Source organism: Crocodylus porosus, unplaced genomic scaffold (genome assembly GCF_001723895.1).
Source record: "Crocodylus porosus isolate Cpor-Errol unplaced genomic scaffold, CroPor_comp1, whole genome shotgun sequence".
NCBI classification, from domain to species: Eukaryota; Metazoa; Chordata; order Crocodylia; family Crocodylidae; genus Crocodylus; species Crocodylus porosus.
The window spans coordinates 221,140,538-221,151,226 of record NW_017728886.1 but is presented as its reverse complement, the minus strand read 5'-3'; the positions used below and the strand labels follow the sequence as shown (position 1 = coordinate 221,151,226).

General features: G+C 42.4%; 1 protein-coding gene across 2 annotated transcripts in view; it reads left to right on the top strand.

Moving 5' to 3' along the window:
* SNX16 (sorting nexin 16) overlaps positions 1–10,689 on the top strand; it is a 36,624-nt gene that overhangs the window by 21,139 nt on the left and 4,796 nt on the right. For both annotated transcript variants that reach the window (XM_019549781.1, XM_019549774.1), the window contains exons 7-8: positions 3,259–3,328; positions 9,134–9,270. In XM_019549781.1, coding sequence (XP_019405326.1) covers positions 3,259–3,328; positions 9,134–9,270 — 207 coding nt within the window. The remainder of the gene's footprint in view (positions 1–3,258; positions 3,329–9,133; positions 9,271–10,689) is intronic.

Genomic DNA, 10,689 nt, shown 5'->3' with positions numbered 1-10,689 from the left:
CAGGAAGCACCAGTCATTCATGCACTGAAGGGTGGGGTAGGTGAATTGGAGCCCCACCCCCCACCTCTGGAGTCTCCAGTACACCTGCCCCACCTCCAGCAGGGGCTGAAAAAACCTCAAACCAAACTCCATTCACACCCTTTTCCTACGCCCATTCTGAAAACAGCTGGAGGATGGCAGGCCTTGCAGACAGAAGTTGCAGAAGACATTCTTTTTGAAACATCTTGATCTGACATCACATGCAATGAGGGTTCAGATTTTTCACCCAATGGGCCATTTTTGAAGCTGTCTGCTGCCATGCACTTGTGTTTAGTTATGGCTATAGACTGCTTTCTTTGGTCAGATTGGATGAAAATTGTCACTTCTGTCTGCACCCTTTATGACCTTGAGCTGGATTTGGATTTTGGGGTACCTTGCAGGTTGGATCCTGCCTGGAGTATGAAAAAGAAGTAGGAGCAGCAGCTCTTACGCAGAGGATATGGTGACAGCAGCTCTTGCTCTCACCCAGGGCACATGGTAGCAGCTTCTGTTCCTGCCCTGTACCCCATGCCAAAGCTGGAGCTGCTGCTGTTACATGCCCATGCCATGGTCGCAACTCCAGCTGCAGCATAGATCACGCTCTAGGGACCAGCAGCTGGAGAGTTGCATCAACTGCAGTGGGGACAAGTAAAGCGTCCAGCAGATGACCAGGGTTGTATCACCCTTTGCTTTTGCCCTCCTGCTGCTAGTTGCTGTGTATACTGAGGTCCAGGGACCCCGGATTCTGTGGTAAGCCATGTTCTCTAACTTCCAGTGGCCTGCTGATAGCCTGGCAGGCTAGATATACACCCTGTGGGCTGGATCTAGTCCAGGGAGCTGCTGTTTGACACCCCTGGTATGTAGCTTTACAATTCAATATAATTTCCCTTAAGTAGGTAGCAAATCATAGGGTTTCTCAAACTGCTTCAGAGAAAGCAAAAGGCAGTACTTTGATAGGTCCTATTCCAAGTAGAAAAAATTATATAGCAGATTCAGTACTGACATGTAATTGTTATGCTTTTGGTTATCCCATTTCTGTATTTGTCATGTTATTTTAATCCCACCTTTGCTGGTATAATAGAATTACTAGCAAAATCATCTTGTAACTGGATACTTTTTGAAATACATTTGAGTTGAACTGCATGAAATCAAGAGTAAAGATACTGGAGAACAGGGCTATGAGCAGCAATGCTTTCATGTAATAAATTCTTCTGAGAGAGCTGAATGCACTCTCATTCAACAAATCTTAAATCTTATAAGAAAACAATTTATCCATAAAGATGGAGTGTAGCCTCATGCCATAAAAGGACAGTGTTCAAATGGTCAGGCTAATCAAATTGACAACATTCTGTAATATAATTATATTTCCACAAAGTCCAACCTGTTATGGTTGTGTAAGAGTGTGAAATTTTAGAATGAGTTTATTCCTATCAATCATTATTTGGCTAATCCAGATAATAATTTTGGATTAAGAGTTATGTGAATTTAAGTGCTGATGATAAAGAATTTTGTATTTGTAACTGACGATATTAATCTTTTAAAATTCTTTTTTCAAGAGACGCACAAAAAATAAACAATATGCATAATAATTATTGCTTATGCATTAAGGTAAAGAAATACTTAATATTTCTAGGCTTGTTCTTGGCACAGAAAGGACGTGGCACAGAATTTTAAGACCAAAGTATTGACAGCAAAAGTTACCCATGTAATACATTTGTAATAATGATGCAGTGCATCTCTCTTACTACATCAGTGTGACACAATACTTGGTATTTCATTTCTACTTTGTGTGTGTTAATAAATTGAAAACTTAGGGCAAATGGAGCCCTAATTTGGAAGCATTCTGGATCCAGGCAAAGTTCCATAGATGGCACTGAAGTAGGGACACACCTGAAGGGATCCATTTGCAGGTTCTAGCCTTTACAGAATTTTACCACAATCTCTTTAGTTCATTTTTTAATACTTAGTAACCCACAGAACTTTGTTTTTCAGTATTATTAAAAATGCCTCTATATTAGGTTGTCAGTTGCCCTCAAGAATGACCCTTTATCTGAAGACTGAAAATTCTAATAGCTTCTAATTTAGAATTAGAAGCTTTTAAAATTCTGATTTTTTATATGGCTGTAAAAGATTAAAGGACTTGTGGCATGTGTTAAATACCATTATAGGTTAATATGCAAACCCAATGGATTTAAAGAATGGCATATAAAATCGATCAGTGTTAATGGAAAGAATGGGTTCTTTTCACTGATAACAAAATCATTACTCTCTTTTAGGACCCCTACGTTTGACTTTGAATGAATGTCTTTGGGTATTGTTCTTTTTTACACGTGCACGCGTGTAGTGTGTGCTTGAATGACGTTTTAACAATATGTAACACAAGGCCAGAACATGTTAGCTTAGATGGTTTGGCATTTGATTAGGTTTTGTTTAGATTTAGTAATAACAGCATTATATTGATAGTAATATGGTTAGTGTGTGTATTATAGGTAATCATTTATATATGTAATCAAGCTATGAACTTTATATTAAGGATAGTAGTATGATTGAATGAATGAAGAGTGTATGGACTGTTTGTTGTGCCTGTGTAAACAAAAGGAGGTTTCCTAAGGTGCTGAATATGCAAAATACCGAACAATGAACTGTTAGATGGATGGCTGAAGAACCAGTCTGTGACCAGGTGCAGAGGGGAGAGGCTAAGTGACAGGATTGAGGAGGAATTCTGCATGTCCTGCAGTTTAGCCTGAACAACTTTCAAGGCTGGAAGACTGACTTTTACGACAGGAGCGACCTTGAGCCAAGATAATGAAAAGAATGATGAGAAACAACATCTAGATACACATGTGCCTCAACTTTGGACAAAGATTTGAAATCCCTATAGAAGCGCGATCCAACAATGCTGAGATGGGGAATTCACACTCTGCAACCTTTGCTGGAGAACAGACGTGTCTGTTCACCCCCATTCCCATCATCTTCAGTGAACCTGGGCTGGCCACCCAGTGCCAACATTGAGCAAGCAAGCTGGTAATTACACATGTGCTTAGAGTGTGTTTGTCTGTGTGAATGATGTGTTTAGATATGTCTTGTTGTGGTTTTTTTGTTTTATGTAATCAAGAAACACAACACTTTCCCTCCCCCCCCCCACCTTATAAGGTCTTGCTCATGATTTGAACAATTGGCAATTTGTGTAACACATGCATGCTTTTAAATTTATTTATTTTTTTTTTTTTTCAAATAAAGCCTTGCAGTGAGAGAGTTCCTTTGTTTGGATGATCCACCAGGTCCATTTGACAGCCTAGAAGAGAGTAGGGTAAGTGCTGTATAACATTTACTATAAGAATGACAAGAACAAAACATCTAAATACAGTACATCAATTGTGTGCCTTTTTTAAAGACTGTTTCATTCTAAACCTAATATTTTTTTGTCCTCTGAGAAACAAGATACCTGACTTGATGGACCTGTCATCTGACCCAGTATGGCATTTGTTCCCCTGCTGTTGATGCATGTATCCATAAATGTATTCTTGTTGCTATGGGTCACTGCAGTGTCCTAGCTGCTGGAAACAAGTGAAGTGGGAATGAAGATAGAATTGGTGGCAGAGGTCTTGTTCTGAATACAATCAATCATTGTATAAAGAGTTACTGAAATTTTGGGTCATCGTGTAACAGTTTTCTGGCCTGCATCTAAGTCTGTCACTGTAAAAGTTCCAGGTGGTCAAGATTTTTTTTTTTTTACATCAGGCTGTTTACCTTTACATTATTTCTCAAACTTACCGTATTTACTCAAATCCAAGATGAGGTGTCCCCCCAACATGGGGGGCCCCTAGTCTTAGATTTGAGTACATGCAAGCGATAGGGTGGGAGTGCAGCTCAGACATCAACTCTGAGCCCGAGCCGTGGATTGGTGCTGGAGCAGGCTGCCTTCAAAAATTAGATTCAAGATATGGAAAAATTAACACACGTAAATTTTCCATTTCTAACATCTAATTAATTGGGGGTCATTTTAAAGTCAGGGTGGTTTTGAGTCTGGGTAAATACAGCAAAGGGAGTTATCTGCAGATAATTCTAATATTATAAAAGCCTAAGTCTGTCTGTCCTTAATGCTTTATTTGCGCTCTGATTGGCTGACAAACAGCCAAGCAGAGTGCAAAGAAGCATTCTGACAGGAGGCAGCCTGCCGCCATGATGGTGGAGACGCAAGGGACAGAACGGGGGAGGTGAGGCCAGTGCAGCTCAGGATGCCAGTGGACCACCTCCCCCTTCACCCCCACTACCCTGCTCCCTGGAGGCAGCAGTGGCAGCAACAGAGCAGATAGAAGGCGGGGGCGAGGCCAGCAGGAGACCTGCCTCCCCGCCGCTCCCTTCACGTGACACGGCTTGGGGGGAGTGGGTCCCAGTGGAGGAAAAGCCGGTCTGCCACAACTGTGGGGGGGAAGCAGCTGCAACAGCAGCTGGGGGAGGGAAGGAGCAGGCCTCCCCCCCTCGGGCCTGGATCCACTCCTCCTCCCTCCCCCATGTGGGCCCCAAGCCTGCTCCTCCCATCCCCAAGCAGGCCCGACGGGGGAGGGGGGGAGCCGGCACACCATGGTGTCAGTGGTGACCATGGGGCCAGGGGAGGACTGAGCCTGAGCCCAAATGCAGGGGGCAGAGCATGCCTGAGCCAGCGGAAAAGCCGGCCTGCTGCCATAGTGGGGGGAGGGGGCAGCAGGCCTAGCCCAGCTGGCTCCAACCCAACACAGCAGCTGTGGGGGGAGGGGAGGAGCAAGCTTCTTCCCCCCGTTGGGCTCTGGCCCACTCCTCCCCTACCCCTACCCTCCCGTGTTGGCCCCAAGCCCACTCCTGTTCCCCTGCTACCGCCGGTCAGTCTGGGCCCACTGCTCTTTTCCCCCTCCCCCAGCAGCGGCCCAGCTTCTCCCCACCCTCAGGCCCAGGCATACTCCTTTCTTCCCCTCAACACTGCAGTGGGGAGGTGGGGAGCAGGCCTGGACCCCAGGCAGCAAGAGGGAAGGGGGAGTGGGCCCAGATGGGGGGGGTGTGGCCCAGGGCTCTGTCATCCTTGCCGGGTAATTGGCTAGTTGATTCAAATTGAGCTGTCTTTCTGTAATAAAAAATGTCTCTGTCTGTGAATCAATTTAGTGTTGCAGGAATCAACCAGCTCTTCTTTACAGCATTGTTTTTTTGCAGGAAGCATGTTTTCATAATGATTGTCAGTTTGTTTCTGGAGGTAGTCTTAAGTGTTGTTTGAGACCTACAAAGCCCTAAGCAAAGCAGAGTCACTGTGATCCACAACTATTTACAACAGAAGAAATTAAAAAATAAATAATTATCTAAAAACCCTCATAGGTTCAACTGAACTTGTATTGAGACTTCTGGGAGTTGTTTGGATGAGGTTCTTTTAGCCACCCACACTTCTACTTGGAGCCCAATTTCTGGTGGTTTGACTCTTGTTGCATTCTGAGGCTTATGCACATATCGTGTCCTGTCTTCCTCCTGCAGCCTTCTCTTGCTACTCTCTCAGCCCTTTGTACAAACCACCTGAGCATTTCCATTTGGGTCCAAGGAGTGTACAGTGCCCTGTTAACTACCCACACACATTTATCATGGCATCAGGGCAGTTGGTATTTCAGGCATTTATGACGGCGCACCGATTTCCTTTCCTTTCCTCCTCTGGAAGCCTTGCCTGGGAAAATCTGCAGCATTTTATCCTTTTTTGGATACTGTCTATAGGAACATTTCCATATAAAGCTTAATTCTTTTGGCAACAAGCATGTGCTCTTTCGTTCTGATGCAAGCCAGCTCTTTTTCCTTCTGATGTATGTTCCACTACTGAAATCATGTACCCTGAGGAGCTCACAACTGCTATATTCTCTGTGGTCTTTGGGTCCAATCTCCCGTATATTCTTGGGTGCTAGCAGAGTCCCCCATCTCCAGCTGGCCTAATAATGTACCTGTGACTCAGTTCTGTAACTAAACTGTGTGTTTCCTTCTTTCAGTGATCCTGTCCTTTGGTCTGTTTCTCTTAATCTTCAGGCACCCCACATCTGTGAGGACCCTCATCCACGTCCTCAGAGTTCCTGTCATCAAAAGGGCACATTTTTAATACCTGTCACACCATGGCATATCTGAAGTGCACCTTGAAGTAATTTTCCCCATTTTGACCTGATATGTACCTTATGTTGCTTGGGGATAGTCTCTTGGGTAACAATCCCTGACTTCCTATTTACTGAATGCTGCTCATCACTCAAGGAAGTGGCTTCCTATTGCCAATGTTACGGCTGCACCAGTTACTGTTGCCTTTCTAAGCTTTGGTTGTAGCCGAGTTGGTCTAAGAACATAGGCAGGCAAGGTTCTGTGGTTAAATGTGATTGTATTTTATTAGATCAACTAAGTAGTTGGTAAAAAGTTCTTAGGAAGCTTTCGGGCATGGTCACCCTCGCCTTTCTAGGAATTGTTGGAGGACTGCCTGAGCCCACCACTTCCTCACTCCAGCTGTGCTGCTGGCAACCAGTTGAAAATGTGTTTCTTCATTTTCTGTTTTTACCAAAAACCAAATCAAAACAAAGTCATCAGACAAACCACTCTGGTTATTCTAGTTATTTTGGTTTTCTCTTTTTTTCCTTCAATTCCCTCTCATTTCCAGGAACCGATTGACTGCCTGTGTTCTTTATTGTTTGTAAGCATCTGGGCTATTTCCTCCTTCCAGACACTGCCTGCTATGACAGCTGAGTCTCAGGGAACAATTATGTTCTCATAAGAACTTAATCAAAACATCAAACAAAAAAGCCCCTCTGCCTAATACCCTTTCCACTCAAACCTCTCCTTCAGGGTTTACAGGGTTCTCTGTTAAGCCCTTTACAAGGAATACTGACCAGGTCTCAGCTAGAATTACCACAACACACTATTAAAGAGCAGTTTTGTGAACTTCAGAAGTTGAGGAATAAAGCCTTACTTTTTTGTCTCTTAATGTGCTTGTACATAAATCTAACTTCTTATACGCTCCCAAAACTTTGTATATGTGTTACAAAACTAAATAGTACGTATATCAATTAATCTTTTTATCGTAAATACTTTTCTTTTGCAAGAGTAAAATCCATTTAAATAACTTGCTGAATTGGGATGTCTGCCTAATTGGAATGATTGTTTGTGTTTGAACTCTTACAACATGAATTGCATGCCATGTATTAGCACTGGGACCAGCCTTCCCGAAAACAGTTGTAAACAAAGCCACTATTGAACTAACAGTTTGTTTCTAATTACCTTTGTCAGTTGAGATTAATTCCATCGTATCACAGTCCATGGGATTAATTTTAAAACTGGTGTAATGCTAAGTCTGCTTTTTATTGTAATGAATGCAAGTGTCTTTAAAGGTTGTTTTTTTTAATCTGTCCCCAGTATTTTGAAAAGTGTTTTATTCAATTTAGAAATTGCTACAAAAAATTGCATATCACCCAAAATATTTTTACAGCTGATGTTTGGACCTGAAAAAATTCTTGATGTGCCTGACATCCTCTTATGAATAACAATGGTAATTTTATTATAGCAATAAAAATTGTGTATCTTTTTACTTTTAATAGGGTATGCAAATGGTTCTCATTAAGTAAATCAAGTGACTGGTTAATTGCCAGTAGTCCTAAGCAAAAAGGGTTTACCTCCTAGTTGGATGACTTCATTATTCAGGGAGAGCATGTAAATTATTAAATGAAAATTGCTTGTGATTGTTGGTAGACTGCTATCAGTAATAGAGCAGGAGGCACCATGCCAAGACTTGTTCCACTTTCTGCACTAGATGCATATTAGAGTATACTTTAGGTCTCTGTATTAAACTTGGGAAAAACTGTCAAATTCAGCCGGGTATACACTTTATACATGCTTTTTCTTTTGCTGATTAACATGGTTAAAAGAATAAATTCATTTGCATTCTGTTTGCTGTACGCGTTGTTAATTGGTTGCACTAATTCTTACATCAGGGTGTTTAAAAATTATTCTGTAGTTAGTTGTTTTGCAGCAGTAGTAAATAGCTCAGTAGTTCTCCTGTGTCTGAGTAATTTAATAAAATTACATAAATCCTCCAAGGTTCCTTCTAAATGGCTGTTGTCTTACAGAATGTTTTTTGCGGGGGACTTGTCTTTACAGCATCAGCCTCAGGTCTCAAGACAGACAGCGCTTGTTCTACCTGCACCCTAGCAACCCAGGTTCACAGATGCATTGCAGAACTGGAAGCTTGCCAGAAGGCTGCCCTGAATTTATCCCCTGGGTCTGTTTGCAGGCTTGATTCCAAGCCAAGGGTTTGAGATTGGGAACTGGGGAGGAGTCCAGAGTAGCCTCACAGCAAACTTCCAGTTTTGGAATATATCAGAGATGGACATGCTTGGCCTTGCACTCCCTAGCATGACCTTTTTTTGTATGTTTTGAACTGTTTTGACCAGTTTTGAACTGTCAAGGAAAACTAATGATTAGTGGAATTGCTTTTCTGTTTGGTGTGTACCTATATTTGTAACCTAGTCTGATTTTTTTTTTGCTTATACTGTTGTTGTTTCATTTTCAAGTTTAAGGAAAAGAATATTTATTTTTCTCCCCTTTCATTTTATCCTCAAAGCAGTAAACTGTTAGAAGGACTTTTTCAGGGTTATTGATTTCTCAAGCTCTGGGGAAAAAAGTTTAAGGACTCACTAAATCTGAATTTAAGTTCTGAGGGGCCTGATACCCTCATCTTCAAGCATGTAGAAGTACTCTGACAACAAGGCCAGGGAACGTGGCTGAAATGGTAACATAGGGACCAGAATTTAGGACTCCCTTGTCACAATCCCTAACCACTAGGCTATAAAGTCTTGTATACACTTTCAATCTATGTTGCACAATGGTACAGCATTTTGTATTTCACTGCCTAAATGCCAGTGATAAGATATAGCAAAAATGTGTGGTGTGCTATATTAAGGGCATGGCTCGAAGTGTTGGTTGTATGTTTTTATAAAGGGCAAAAGTAAAAATGTTCAAACTCATGATATTCAGATAATCTGTACAAAAAAATAACTGAACTCCTGTCATAATTTTAATATTTCTGAAGGGGGAAAAGAACCCTTTTACCCACTAACTTTACCTTAAATTTTTCTTTTAGGCTTTTTGTGAAACTCTGGAAGAAACTAATTACCGTCTACAAAAAGAACTTCTTGATAAACAAAGGGAAGTGGAATCACTGAAGAAATTATTAAATGAAAAACAACTTCATATAGAAGCTATAGAAAAGAGAATTAGGTACGTGGTAGCTTTTAGGCTTTTTATGAGTTGCTTTTCATAAAGACTGTCTGTGAAGAGCAACACCAATCAAAATGCTTTTCCTGAAGCAGTTCTTTACACTGCCTGCGCAGAAGTTCCATCTGTAACACCTTCCTAGAAGTGAATGCAGTGGTAAAGCTGCTTTGAGTTATAGGGAGACTTTACATTTGAAAGGTTTTGGAGTTTTTTACGTGGCAAATCTTATCTCAATTTGTTTTCATCTCCTGTATGTCTGTGTGTTAACTTTGCTGTTCTGAGATGCCTGAGCTACTGCAGCAAATAGACAACTTGCAATGCTACTTTAAAGCTTTCTAAATCAAAGGGAAAATTGGCGAAGTTTCTTAATAAAACTTTGTGGTGTCTATCTGCTGAATTTTGGAGCACACCCAGGGGAGATGATGTTGGACTGTTCTGTCCTGTAGGACCTACTGAATCAATCATCCTGGACTTCCCTCTGTAAAGAACTAAATTCCTTCAGCCATTTTAAAAAGAGCTTTGATTGTGCAGTACAGCATAAAACAATTGCTAAAGGAATGAATGGTGTTAGATGTATGATTTGATTTCATTCATTAGGGGCTAGATTCAGAAAAAGATTTGTATGGCTCAAAGCAGGATTTGTATGGAAGTGCCTAAATATAGAATTGTGATTCTTGAGTGGGGTGAGGGGTTGTGTCATATAATTCTGAAGGTGCCTAAGTCCTCTAGGCATCTTCCTGTTTGACATGAAAGTTCTGAAAGTACCTAGGTCCACACCCCGAAAAGCACTTGTATATCTAAAAGGTGACTTAAGTGAAATTGAAGTACCTAAGATCTTTTGTGTGATCCACAAAAACATCATGTAATCCAGGGGCAGGCACTTATTTCAGGTGGAGGGCTGCTTACTGAGTTTTGGCAAGCTGTCAAGGGCTGCATGGGTAGCCCCACCCCCTGACAGGTGCCATGCTCCCTGGTCACCATCTTGGGGTCAGAAGTCTTGCCCCCTGACATTTGCCACCAGAAGTCCCTCAGCCTGGACCCTGTGCTTCTGCAGCCCCACTCTTGGCCCTGCTGGTGCTGGCCCCAAGACACCAGTGTGGCCCCCACACTCCTGCCCAGCTGTTGCTGTACACCCACTCACCCCCCACCATCTGTAGCTGCCATTTCCTCACTTCCCTGCCTGCTGCCATAGCCCTCCAACACCTTGTGGTTCCTGGCTGCATCACTGCAACCACAGGACTCAGCGGGAACTGGCCCAACCCTGAGGACTGGGGCAATCACCCATGATCCTCACCTGCCTTCCTCCTCCCCCAGCCGTATCTGAATTTCCCTCTTAGGCAGAGGGAGGCAGAAACAGCTCCACGGTCCTAAGCCAGAAGTGTTTGTTAGGGAGGAGCTTCCAGCTGGGGGCTGAAGGGAGTG